Source organism: Monodon monoceros, unplaced genomic scaffold, assembly GCF_005190385.1.
Source record: "Monodon monoceros isolate NGI ecotype Baffin Bay Population unplaced genomic scaffold, NGI_Narwhal_1 Super_Scaffold_11, whole genome shotgun sequence".
NCBI classification, from domain to species: Eukaryota; Metazoa; Chordata; class Mammalia; order Artiodactyla; family Monodontidae; genus Monodon; species Monodon monoceros.
The window spans coordinates 113079257-113093445 of NW_021703767.1; the positions used below are offsets into that span (position 1 = coordinate 113079257).

The 14189-nt window shown below is 44.4% G+C and overlaps 1 protein-coding gene across 1 annotated transcript in view; it reads left to right on the forward strand.

The window, feature by feature from the left end:
• The first annotated feature begins 8764 nt into the window (after window positions 1-8764).
• ERICH6 (glutamate rich 6) overlaps window positions 8765-14189 on the forward strand; it is a 34468-nt gene continuing 29043 nt past the window's right edge. The window contains exons 1-2 of the mRNA XM_029213746.1: window positions 8765-9044; window positions 9857-9914. Coding sequence (XP_029069579.1) covers window positions 8765-9044; window positions 9857-9914 — 338 coding nt within the window. The remainder of the gene's footprint in view (window positions 9045-9856; window positions 9915-14189) is intronic.

Consider the following 14189-nt stretch of genomic DNA (forward strand, 5'->3'; position numbering starts at 1 on the left):
ATCAGAGCTGCCTCAAGAACCTAACCTACCTTCTTCTGAAGTATTATGGGAGAGAGAAATAAATGCAATGTGACACTGTTTGAACTACTGTATTTCTCTTTGTCATAACCTAGCCTGTACTTTCTTTAGAGGGCAGAGCTTCCTTCCTAGAGTTATAATCCTATTTCCTTTCCTAAGGCTGAGATTTCATGCATTTGTCCCCATAAACCCACCTTTTATATATGTTCCCATCCAAAACAAGTTGCCACTTTACATAAAGGACTTCTACTTCCACTACTGATGGGCTAGGTACTTTGGACCAACTTGCCCACTGAGGACCTCTACGAAAGCCAGGTGCAATTAATTTTAAAAATCTACTTACAGGCATTGAAGAGCTAGCAAGGCAGGTAAAATAAACTAAGAAAATGGAGAAGGGGGAAATCCAGAGATGCATTTGGACTTGCTACTTTCCTGGGTACTTGCCAATTCTAGATGAGGCAACTGAGAGGCCAAGCAAGATTTTTGACAGCCTTAAATGGGCTAAGGGAATTAAAAAAAAAAAAAAAAAAAAAAAGAGTCTAAGCCCACCAAGTCTGGGAGAGAGTGCAGGTAACCCCACACTTGAGACTGGGACACTGAAGGCTGTATTCTAAGCACAGGTTGAAGTGGAAATAGATTAACCCTTGTAGGGATGCAATCTAGCATTAAAGCGTGGCAATCACTGAAATTGGATTAAGGTGATCCTGCATTACGAGCTCCTCTAGGTTCCTTCCTACAGCAAATGTAGGATTCTGGATATGGGAGCTCTCAGACATAGGCGCAAACATAACTATGCCTACAATGTTAAAGGAGACAAAAGACGGGCTTCCCTGGTGGCGCAGTGGTTGAGAGTCCGCCTGCCGATGCAGGGGACGTGGGTTCGTGTCCCGGTCCGGGAAGATCCCACATGCCGCGGAGCGGCTGGGCCCGTGAGCCATGGCCGCTGAGCCTGCGCATCCGGAGCCTGTGCTCCGCGAAGGAAGAGGCTGCAACAGTGAGAGGCCCGTGTACCGCAAAGAGACAAAAGACAAGTCTGAAGATTTCAATTCAAAAATATTAAAATATGAAGGACAGAGAAGATTTTTTAATGTATATTCTATATTCCATATAATTTCCCAGTCGAAATTCTAGAATTAGGAAACCATGTGCCAACCCCCGATTATGGCGAGAGGTTTTGAGAGACCCTCCTCACGGAAATCCCATGAAATGGGTTCTCCACAAGGAAGGAGTAGAGAGAAGAAATCTCACTGTCCACCAGAAGGCTTTATAACCACAAGTACCAGATGGAGAGCAGACAGATCGTGAAATTAAACCAAGGGAAACGTGAAATTTCATAATGTTTCCATATCAAACTCATCCCTAGTATAAAACTTCAGCTATCAGATTTTCCTCTCTGCTCAAGCCATGTTCTTTTCCTATACAAACCCCTGCTTTTTCTTTTGTCTCCGGAAGCCCAGACACTGTTTGCAACTTTTCTGTTCTGCATTCGAAACCTAAGGTCCCACAACTTTTCTACTGCGCCATCCAGTGAGATTTGGAAGGAGCTTCTGGGTCAGCAAATGCGATGACGGGACAGACCAGAACAAGGCCCTAGGCACTGCCCTCAAAGACCTGAGATTATTTCTTTGCATCTGGAAACAGCAGAACACATTTCTACTTCCTCCTCCATCCCCTTCTCCCCAACTTCTCTCTGCTGCCCACACCCACCGCTCACCCCGGCTTCCACCAGTGCCCACAGCAGGTGAAAGGGGAGCAGAGAGCTTCCCAGCTGCTGCGAGGCCTCCCATACTGAGCCATGTTTGGGCATGTTTCCTCTCACCTCCTGAGGGAAAGGCAACCCCACAGGGCTATGGCTGAGAGGGAAGGGGACTTTAGTCCTCCAGGCCACAAGTTGGGGACATGATGAAAGCTCCTCAGCATGATCATGGGTATGTACTTACTTTTCAGAATAACTCGGGTAATACTGTAAATACACATGTGTTGCAAAATATCTATATACAGGTATACATAGAGCTGAAGTTAAAGGACTTCTTCACTCTCCCACCCCACCCCATTCATTCCTGCTTCTTAGAGGAATTTGTTTTTAACATTAAAACAAAAAGCCAGCCCTCTCCTGTATGTATGTGTATGCGTGTGTGTTTATCTCCATCTGTATCTAGGGTGCTGCCTGCCGTACCTGAGGGGCATCACACGTGTGTTTGTTCCTTTCTTTAGAGAAGTTTCAGCTACTGAACTCTCTAGGCTAGAAGAGAAAATCACTTTTAACTCCGTCATCTATCGCCATATAACAAACCATCCCCAAACGTAACGACTTTAAAAACAAACCAGGACACTCACCATTTTACTTCGTTTACAGTTCTGGAGTTCAGCTGTGCGGTCCTGACCTAGGCCAGCTGGTTCTTCCCTGTGGTCAGCTGGTGGGTAGGCTGGAATGCCCATTCACAGGCAGCTGGCTGGCCGGCTGACTGGTGGAGGCAGGGCCCACAGCTGCAACAGCTGGGCCGGGCCCCAGCAGCCTAGCCCAGGCTTCAGCATATGGAGACTTCCGGGTTCCCAGCAACAGAAACAGGCAAGCCTCCCAAGGCAGGAGTGCTTTTGTACTTCTGCTTACAGTCACGTGTGCTAATGCTCCATTGGCCACAGCAAATCACATGACCAGAACCAACTTCAAAGAGTGGAGAAATGGACTCCACCTGTTGAGGGGAGAAGCCGCAAAGTTACAGCTACATTACAGAGGAGGGGAGGGAAGGAATTTGTAGCCACCTATTCAAGACCAGACTCCCTAAGGGCATATGTAGGGCAGCTGGGAATTCCTAGGGATGTCTCTCTGAGATGCTATTTCACCTGGTCAGAAGGGCAAGAAGTTCAGTGTCTAGGGGAAAGGCACACCTCCTTTTCAGATTCTTCGTGCTCTGAGTGTTTAAGGGAAAACTCCTCCCTCAAGGGCAGAACCTGGGAGAGAAGGCAGACAGTGGTTCTGGGTCTGAGAGGGGTGGGTACTGGGGCCTGGTCTGGGGCAGCTATGATGGGAACCGAATGCGATAAGAGCTGTAAGTTTGTGAACCCAAGCGAGGGGCACTCAGCAACCAGGATGTGGCTTATCCTCTCTGGAAAACTCAGGGCAGCAGCCTGCGCGGTTGAGATTGTGCCAGCCAGGCAGGTAAGGGCTTAAGTGATTAACTTGGAAAAGACAGTGAGTGTGGTCACTTTCACACCGAGTTTATGGAGAGGCTTATATTAATTATACATATTTTCGTTAATGTTTAGTCACTAAAACTTGTCCTAATGTGTTTACTTCATGAAATTTGTCAAGCTGTACACTTATAATTTATACACTTTTCTGCATGTGTATTTTATTTTTTCTTTCAATAATTTTATTTTTTTTTACATTTTTATTGGAGTACAGTTGCTTTACAAGGTTTTGTTAGTTTCTACAGTACAGCAAAGTGAAACAGCTATACGTATACATATATCCCCTCTTTTTTGGATTTCCTTCCCATTTAGGTCAACCCAGAACACTGCGCAGAGATCCCTGTGCTATACAGTAGGTTCTCATTAGTTATCTATTTTATACATAGTATCAATAGTGTTTATATGTCAATCCCAATATCCCAATTCGTCCCACCTCCCCCCTTTCCCCCTTGGTATCCATACGTTTGCTCTCTACGACTGTAGACTGCATGTGTATTTTAACTAAAAGTTTGCATTTTTAAAAATTGCCCCAGGTTGATCATAAAAGTGCCAAGGACATGAAGTTTTTCTGGTTTTGTGAAAATAGCATTGCCCTGGGAACCAGGTGACTTGAGTTTTAGTTCCCATGCAGCCACTAACTAGTTTTGGGCTAAGATAAACCATCAAGTATCTTTGAGTCAGAGTTGTTCACCTGTGAGGTTAGGGGTTATTTTAAATTATACCTAAAACCCATTTACTTTTATGTGATCCATCTACTTTTATTAAGTATCTACTAGGCCCTCTGAACACAGTGGAGGACAAAATAGATACATTTCCTGCCCTGGTGGGACTTAGAAACTAGTAAGTGCAAAGAGACAAATACACAAGCAGAAATGCCTGTGATCTGTGCAATCTCTGAAGGGAGTAGCATCAGGGGTGATGGGGGAGGGGGGCACCTCCTGGAAACCCTGAAAGACGAGTAGGTGTTAGCCAGGTGAGGCAAGGGGAAGAGCACACAGGAGTAGGAACACATGCTGCAAGCCCTGAGGGGAGAGGCACACTGTGGATTCAAGGACTGCAAAGACATCAGTAGGACCTGAACACAGGAGTGGGTAAGAGTTTAATGAGACATCACTGGAGAAATAGGGCCACAGCTTATTAAATCAGCCCCCAACCAAACCCTGGCTGCCCTGTTCACTGATACCATCATTGATGGGACAAGGTGAACATAGAAACACGACCGAGACTCCTGAGACACCCTCAGAGGGCCTCTCCTGAACCAACAGGCTGTACACCTTACCCTCCTCATTAAAGCTGCACTAGGAAATAAAGCAAGATTTTTAACCCCATGGCCAGCTACTCTCGGATGTCCAAGGCCTGGTGGATTGTCAGCACTTACTGGAATGTAAGGATGAAAATAAAAACTATAATCCAGAAAATAGAGTAAAGAGCAAACCTGTGCATATCTCCCTGCTCACAGATGTTGCACCTCTATGCTCTTCCCACATGTAACATTCCTATAGGGTCAGCCATCATTTATTCAGTTACTCATCTGCTAAAAAATTCCAGACAGTAGGGAGCTAACGAGTGGAGGAGAATCCGATTTGGCAAGGAATTTCCAATCAATCTGCCGCTTCCTTCTCAGCCTATAAATACACTTGGGTATTTATCATCTATGCCTATTTAAATCTCTCTCTTCTTAACCTTCTCACTTATTTTTTGGATCCATGACAAGCTTTGAAAGGGGCCTCCACATGGCTGCCTCTGGCCACAAACTTTAATTTCATTCTCATTGCCAGACAATGAACACCCTAAAATGTGAATAGATAATGCAATATGTACAGTGTGCCAGGAGCTGTTCTAACTTATTATGTATATCAACTCATTGAACCCTCGTGAGCAGCCTATAAACCAGTTTCAAAGAATATTAGTGCCCACTTCATGTGCTTGTCAGGAAGATTAAAATATTATTTTCATTTTGCAGATGTGGAGACTGAGGCATTGAGAAGTCAGGTATCTTAGCCAGGTAGTGCAGCTGGTCAGTTTGGAGGCCAGGATTTAAACCCATGTCGTCTTGCTCCTCCAATCCATGTCCTTAATCATGTCACTGTTGTCCTTCTCAATAACACCACCTGCTAGGTGCTTGGATGCAGTGACAGAGTCCTCTGGGAAGACCACAGTTGAGTTCCAGGAGAGGAATCAGAGACTGCAAGGAGGAAGGTGGCTTTGAGCAGGTTGTGGCCGCCATGAAAATAAACACTTGTACCCTTGCTTTCTCCCAGCCCACATCCTGATTCCCATTCTGCTGAGGACTCTGGAAACAAACAAACTTGCCTCTCCTCAAACAAGCCACTTCCCTTAAGTAGAAGTGGCCAGCTGAGTTGCATGACTTTTAGGACCCCTTCCAGCATCAAAATGCTTTTACTGCCCAGAAAAGGGTTGGGTAATTTTTCAATCCATTTATCTTAATTGTATCTTGACATCTCCACCCATACTTCCCTGCGCTGGCCCCCTTTCCTACCCTGGGAGAGCTGGAATACTTTTGAATGGGTTTCACTCTCCTCTCCAAACACCCACATTTTCCCCTTCCTTCCAAAGCAGCTCAAATGTCCTCTCATCTGTGTTGACTGCTCCAATAGCCTGCAAGAGCTCTTCTTCCAACAATATTCTGTGTGTTTTCTCTCTGACTCCCTGAAGTGCACGGCAATTTTGTGCCTCTCACCTGCCGTGTTCTGTCCCAGTGCCTGAGAGCTTGCCGGACCCTTGCCCCATGCTCAGGTACTGCTGGCAGGTAGTGAGGGCAGGACACACTTCTCCTACTCACTCATGGCCCAGCACTCAGCAGAGAGCTGGCTCATAGTACTCAATAAATATCAGTTTGATCTGATAATCATAAAATATTGCTTAGTGATTCTCGACACTTAACTTTTCATTTTCTGCTTCTTTGAAAGCCCTGTAATCGTCTCCACATACATCTTAGGGGTAAGTATTATTATTCCCAATTTACTCCCAGGGAAACTGAGGCTGGACAATGAAGGGTTATTTAGCAGAGATTATACAAGGGGACTTCTAGGCCTAACCCTGGTCACTTAATGTAAGGACCAATCCAGACCCTTTTCACAACATCCGGATGTCCTCAGCCACACAGAATCTCAGTTGGCATCCTTTACTTAGAGCTGAAGTCAAACAGCAAGAACAGAATCCCTCCCACCAGGAACCCTTCTCAGTCTTAACAGGCTTTTCAAAAGAAGCTGAACTGGACGGTGAAGTCATAGCTTCCAGTCTGAGTAGTAGGTAAACAGATGTCCATTATATTATTCTGTATATTTTTTGTGTGTGTATACAAATATCTTACACAAATTTTAGCAAGTATGAAGCCAAGCAGGATGCTGCGGGACCCTCCCAGGTACAAAAGTTCTTCCGTGTCCCCTGTTTCTTGTTTGTAGAAGAAGGCTTTAGTCTCCTAGGAGCCTCCCCTGAGTCACAAAAGCCTGGTTCAAGAATTAATGATTGAAAGGATATAGACATGTAGTGACAAAAATAGGAATTAGACCTAGAGAACTAGTGACAATTTAAACAGGAAATCGGGACTTCCCTGGTGGTGCAGTGGTTAAGAATCTGCCTGTCAATGCAGGGGACACAGATTTGATCCCTGGTCTGGGAAGATCCCACAAGCCATGGAGCAACTAAGCCCGTGCGCCACAACTACTGAGCCGGCGCTCTAGGGCCTGAGTGCCACAGCTACTGAGCCCGCATGCTGCAACTACTGAAGCCCACATGCCTAGAGCCTGTGCTCCTCAACAAGAGAAGCCACCACAATGAGAAGCCCGCGCACCGCAACGAAGAGTAGCCCCCGCTCGCCACAACTAGAGAAAGCCCGCGCGCAGCAACAAAGACCCAGCGCAGCCAAAAATAAATAAATAAATAAACAGGAACTCAGCCAAAGAGCAGTCACAGAATCTTTAGTTCTCCCTGAAGGACACAGATAACAATATCTGAGACACATTCCTGAGTTGTTTTGCATATACTATAACCACCAAAAGAGGGAAAAAGCTAACTGCATGATGACCAGACTGTAGTCATAATATAAGCTGCTCCGTTCTGAGCAGTACTGAACCTATGGCTAGCACCATTCCAGGGACTGGCCTCAAGAAAATGGCAACACACCGATCCTGGAGCTGAAGATTTACTGTGCCTAAAACAATCAAGATGACGCTGACCAGACCACCGCATGACCAGCTTCAAGGTGATGGTCAGAGCTGACTGTGCTGCTCTGTACATAGCCCCCGCCTGCACATCCTTGGAGCTTTCCTTTAAAGGCTCTTGCACTCTGATCTGGCCATTGGGGGATGGTTTAGGGGACACTAGTTCGCCACCTCCCCAGGTTGCCAGCTTCCTGAACAAAGCCCCTTTCTTTTTCCACCTACCCTTGCTTCTTGACCATTGACTTTTGAGCAATGAGCAGCCAAACCCGAGCTGGTTTCTGGCTCCGGGGGTAACAAGTACAATGAGCTGAAAACAAAGCCCCAGAAAGACGCAGGAGATGCCTTGGTGGCCAGATGCCTCAAGCTTTTTCCACCTCCTGGATGGATGGATGAAACAAGCATCAATCAGGCCCTGGACTAGAGCAAGGCACTCACCTCGGTCGCAAAATGTAAGTGGCATCAAAAATCTCACTAATCAAGATAAACAATACTTAAGGCAGTGTTTTAAAAAGCCAAGCCAACAAACTACGACCAAGGACCAGTGCCAGCTTTTGTAAATAAAGTTTCATCGTAAGCTCCAGCAAGCATCCAAACGCCGGCATCAGCACTACCAAGAGGCCTTACGGGTGCCCATAGCTAGTAGCCACGCCCCCTCCCCCAGTCCAAAAAAAAAAAGACTGGCTCCCCAATATTTTATAATAAAATTAAATGGAGTATGGTCTACAAAAATATTGAAATCATTATGTTGTACACTAGAAACTACTATAGTATTGTAAGTCGACCATACCTCCATTTTTTAAATTTTAAAAAATTTTGAAAGGGCTTCCCTGGTGGCGCAGCGGTTGGGAGTCCTGCCGATGCAGGGGACGAGGGTTCGTGCCCGGGTCCGGGAGGATCCCACATGCCGTGGAGCGGCTGGGCCCATAAGCCATGACCGCTGAGCCTGCGTGTCCGGAGCCTGTGCTCCGCAACGGGAGAGGTCACATCAGTGAGAGACCCGCGTACCGCAAAAAAAAAAAAAAAAAAAAAATTTGAAAGAATGGCTCCAAAGGAGCTGAGAGAGATTGGAAAGGAAGATCAGTTCACGGCAGGCCGCTAGGGTTCTCCGAGACTCCGGAGAGCAGGTGCGAAAGGAGCTTTCAGTGGTTCCTAGTTCCCCATGGTCGCTCCGTGCCTCTCCGCCCCTCCCCCCGCAGCGCCAGTCGTCCGGGCTGAAGGGTCCTGCGACTTTAATCTCCAGACTCGGGGTCCGCGCGGCCGGCCGTTGCCCAGGGAGACGGACGCACAGGAGGCCTCGCGCGCCCCAGGCCTGGACCCGCCGGTGTTCCCTGCGCTGGCCGCGATCCCGCTTCCCGCCCGCCGCGGCCAACATGCACTCGCATCACAGCTTCAGAAAGCCCGAGGAGGAGTACGAGGAGGACGCGGCGGCGGCGGACCAGGATGGGGGGCTCAGCGAGGAGTACTTATGGAAGCTTTTGGCCTTCGGAGATGGCAATGAGGAAGAATGGAAAGCCTTTCGTCCCCGCTTAGCCAGCGTAGTCAGCCCCAGCCTGAGCCCGACGCCGACGCTCAGCCGAACGCCGAGCCTGAAGTGGAGCCAGACGCCGGTGGCCAGCGAGAGTGCACCCTCCAGCACCTCCTCCCCAAAAAGTACCGCTCCCCGGCCCGCCCAACCCGTTCCTCGAAGGCTTCCCTGTCCCTAGGGGAGAGCAGGTCCAATTCCTCTAGAGCCTCCGTCTACCCGGCAGTCTGTTTCCAAATACGCACAAGACTTCACACACACCCTTATCTCAGTCCCTCAAGACACTGAAATCTTGACTGAGCGGTTGTGATGGTCCACAGTTGAGCCTCGTCAAACTGGAAACAGGCAGTGCTGTACGGAGTGCTCATTATATAACACTTCGTGCATTCAGTGACCGCGTCCTCTTACATTCATTCTCTCCCCCCGCCGCCCCCCTCAAACACGAGCGCGCGCGAGCGCACACACACACACACACACACACACACACACACACACACATACACACGCGCGCGCGCGCCCCACTCCTGAAGAAGAAGTAGTGCTTTAAGGGCGCTCTTTTACTGAAACAGCCCAGCCAAAACTAATTCACTTTTGTGCTTAACTTCCTGGACTGAAACCACTCCAGCCACTTCCTTAAAAAGAGAGGCACGGCAGTTACTTACAGTAGATTTGTCCATCTCCCAGCATTGACATTTTGGTCAGGATCATTCTTTGTTGGGGCCGCGTGGGTTGAGGGCAGTTGGATGGACTACACATTACAGGATGTTTAGCAGCATCCCTGGCCTCCACTTCTGACCATGCCAGTTAGCCCCTACCGGGCTTTGTGACAATCAAAAATGTCTTTAAACGTTGCTAAATGTTTCCTGGGGGGCAAAATTGTCCTTTTGAGAGCCACTGATTTAAAGGGAATGGCTAAATTGTTTAATGTTTCATTCAACAGGTTTTCCTAAAATACTTCAGACATTTAAAAAAGACGTGTCTGAAACGAATTTAGATAGGTAAGAAATTGTTTTCAGTGTTCTATATTATTATTTTTTGAAGCTGATTTTGTTTACTTTTGGAATAAACATGTCAGGAAGTAGAGTAAAATCCAGGGCATTTACAACCAATTTATTCAAAAAGGTGTTTTTTAATCTACACTGTTAGACACTTTGGAGGAGATAGATAGGGTCCCTGCCCATCACCGGCTTATTATCTACCTGTAGAGATGACATGTCTACTTACTAATATAGCATGAAATCATAAATGTCATGTGCACAACAGTAAGTGCTATGAGGCTTTAGGACATAAGTCTCTATTGGCTAAATTTAGGAGTGATCAGGGACACCTGTGGTGGAGAGTGGAAAGTACGGTTTCTTTTTCTTGTTGTTATTGCTATTAGCCTCCAAGCACTTCTAACTATAATAGGAAGACACCAGAGAAACACATTTGGAACATCTTTATCAGTCTTCCCTGAAACCTCACACCAAACATGGGTTCACAGTCTCACATTATTGTTCACCTAAGTTTTGCTTTTATAAGCAAATTTCCATTTTTAAGCAGAAAGAGAATTGTTCTGCCCCATTAATATGTTTTTATTTATCCAAGTCAACATTTTAATAAAAGATAATATATGTACATGGTTAAAACATTAAAGTAGACAAAGCTATAAAATTTTAAATTTCTGTACCCTTCTCTGCTCCCACTTCCACTCACCGGAGTTAACATATTGTTAACAGTTTGTTTTGTTTCCAGTATAATTTAAATAGCATATTTTCATTCCTTGATTTATTAATTTTTGACATAGCTACTGACTTCCCACCATGAAAGCTGAGGAACGTAACACACTACTTCCCTCCTCTCCATTTTCAGTAGTTAGATTATTTTTATATTTTCTAACCTTTAGGACTTTAAAGTATTTAAACCTCTACTTCTTGATTTATCAATTTTAGTAACTATTAACTCTATTTTGAAAAATTAATACCTTAATGCACTTCTACTTCCTTCTCTCTCTCCTCTCACCCTTTCCTCTCCCAATTAACAAATTATGTAACAGACTTTATTAAAATATATAATATATAGTCCTATAAAGTCATATTACTTTACCAAGTTTTATAGTGTTTGCATATTTTGTAATTATAATTAGCTCTTAGTGCTTTGGGTACAAGTTGATTCTAAAAATTGAAGACCAATAACCAATACTCACAATTTCCTGCTAAGAACCCAATGATGTGACTGCATTCATGCACAAGAAAATGAAATCCTATGTCTGTAAAACTTGGCTCCTAAAAGAAGAACTTCTCAACTCTCAGTTGTTTTTAGTTGTCTTCAATTTTTCTGAGTTGGGCTCAACGGCCATACTTTCTTGTTTTCCATATTGTTTTCTTTCTTTTATTCCTTTTCTTTTTGCTGGAGAAACTCCCCAGGTAATTATTTCATATTGATCTCATGCATAGTCAAATTTCTGAGTTCTCGCCTGTCTTGAAATTTCTTCCTTTTGTCCTCATACTTTATTAATAATATAACCTGGAATAAAAGAATAGGTTTAAAACCATTTCCCCTCAGAGCTCCGAAGACATTGCTTCATTGCCTTCTAGTATCCAGTATTGCTGATCAGTCTGATTTTCAAACCTTCTAATATTTATTTCCTCCCCTTCATTTTCTCTATTCTTTCCTTTGGAACTGCTATTAGCTGGCTGTTGGACTTCTTGGATATCTTCAAGATTCTTGGTGTTTACATGCTACAATGTAGCCTTTGTACAGAATTTTTTATTGGGGGATTCATATAATTTCCAAGAACCGATTCTTACTCTCTGAAGAGGTGTGTGTGTGTGTGTGTGTGTGTGTGTGTGTGTTTAAATCTCTTTGAGGGTACTGTTATAAAATACTAAAGTTCTCCTTTGTTCTTTGTATTTCTTCTTTTTTCTTTCAAGATCACTTGTTCTGTTTGTTTTTCTTGGTCCTTCTATTCCATGCTATGGATTGTCCTTAAGTGACTGGTAATCCTTGGTTATCCAATTGTATTTATCAATGAATGACTGATAGGTAGCTGAAACTAGGATAGGAGTCCTGCAGCCAAGTAGTTCTGTTTCCTGACTGGGCTGGCAGGGGAAGGTTGACTGTGAGTCCTGCGTGGGTGGGTAGGGCAGTCACAGCCAGCTTCCTGTGGGGTGTCGGCAGGGAGCAGGCAAGGTGGGTAAGCCCACTATTACTAGTTATGATAAGGACACTTTACTGTGTGGCTGGAGTTCCTCATGCATTTCTTTCATGGGACTCTCCCTTCCTCCTCTTTCACCCAAGCCTGTTGGGTAGGTCCTGAGTAACTCATCTTGCACTCTGCTTCTCTTTCAGACCTAAAACTTCCCCAGGCAGGCTTTTTAGAAACCAGTTCTTTGGGCTTCATCTGGAAATGAACACAACTGCTGCCAACTGCCCTGTGTAAGAGGAGAGGAAGGGGTCTGACTGGCCAGCTGTTCCATGTTCACTCCTTGAACTACCCTGATGGCCATCTCCAGCCCCCTCCCCTGTGCATTTGGTCGAGTCTGGGCTAGGAGCTTCTCAGGAGTTCCCTTTGGAAGAACTTTACTTAGGTCTCTTATCTTGAGCTGTGGCAGTCTCTGCTCTAGTTTTCCATCGACCTGAGGCCATTTATTTTCTTCCTTTCAAGGACTTCTTCAATATTACTTGGCTACTGATGATACCGCTCTTGCTTGTTTTCCAGGGCTATTGCTTGTTTGTGGGTTTGAAGTGTTTGTTAGTTCAATAAGATCTTGGAAGGAAGGGGAGAATTGCGTGTTCAGGTGCCATCTTGACCTGGACTTTCTATCATATGGGAACTTATCTTTCCTAAATCAAATTCTTAATTTCTCCTCATAAATCTTCCTAAGAAGATGCTTCTTCTGTACTTCAAAGCATTCTCTGGTGAATTTGGTGAGATTGTGTTTTTAAGGAAATCTGTCCTTAAAAGAAACAGAAATGCAACCAATATTGGCTCAATTTCTACTTTTAATTGCCCTATTACTATTCTGGGGCAAACTTTAGGAGGCAGATGAATCTGGAGAAACACAGGTTTTGGAGCCAAATAGGTCTGGGCCCCATCTGCCTCGGCCATGTTTGATTTTGAGAGGGCCCCACGGAGCCTCGATTTCCTTGCCTATAGAAAAGGAATACTACCTGCTGTATAGCACAGGGGACTCTACTCAATACTCTGTAATGGCCTATATGGGGAAAGAATCTAAAAAAAAAAAAAAAAAAGTGGAAATATGTATATATATAACTGATTGACTTTGTTGTACACCTGAAACTAACACAACATTGTAGATCAACTATACTCCAATAAAAATTTTTTTAAAAAAGGACAGGGTATACCAATTCCTACCTTGATTGGTTTTTGTAAAGATAAATGAAGTAATGTAAGTAAAGCAACTACTATGTATCTACTACAACACAGTAAGTTCTCAGGAAATGTTAATTTTGTTCTTATCCTCCAATGTCTGCCATCTTTACACAGAATTTCAGAAACAATCTTTCATGTTGGTTCAAGGGAGGCAGAGACCTAGATGAGTTATGTATTGATTTTGTTAACTACTGTATTGGGAAAACACTGAAATGTAAAATGTTGTCTAGGGATTGCTCGTCAATGTTCCTTTACTCTTGGTCCCATAACTTTTTTCCATGGGAACTTAGACAATCAGGACTCCCCCAGACACTTGTTCAGGTGGCTTCTGCAGAGGAGTTCTCAACACACAATGTTTCAAGGAACAAAGCACCAAAAAAGGAAGGTGGAGACATAAGAGAACTGAGAAAGGTGAAAAAGTGACAATCCTAAAGTTGACTAAATTATTTGGGAAATTTTGTTTGATAATTTTAGAAGAGCCAGCAAATTATGGCAAAAAAAAATTGAAATTCAAAGAGGCAAAGGAACTTGAAAAGCAATAGGTATTGTTTACTTGTTACCAGTAACAGTCATTTTAGCTAGTAAAAGTCAATAAATTCCTGCTTCCTATCATGTAACTAACTAACTGGTTAAACTGCTTGTGGAAAGAATACAGATTGCTTAATTACAATGCATTTAACTTCAGCCCTTTAAAAAGAGCTTGGATTATTTTAAGGCTATTTTTAAATGAACAACACGTTCTAATTTAAATTCAAGTAAATGTTTAAACACACATACCATCATCGCCGCCACCACCACCAACACACAGCACAGATAGAGGGGTAGTAATTTACTCCGTGAGAGAAATAATACGGTATTGGGAGCCTCCGGGATTGAGAGAGGAGTGCTTTGCAAAGAA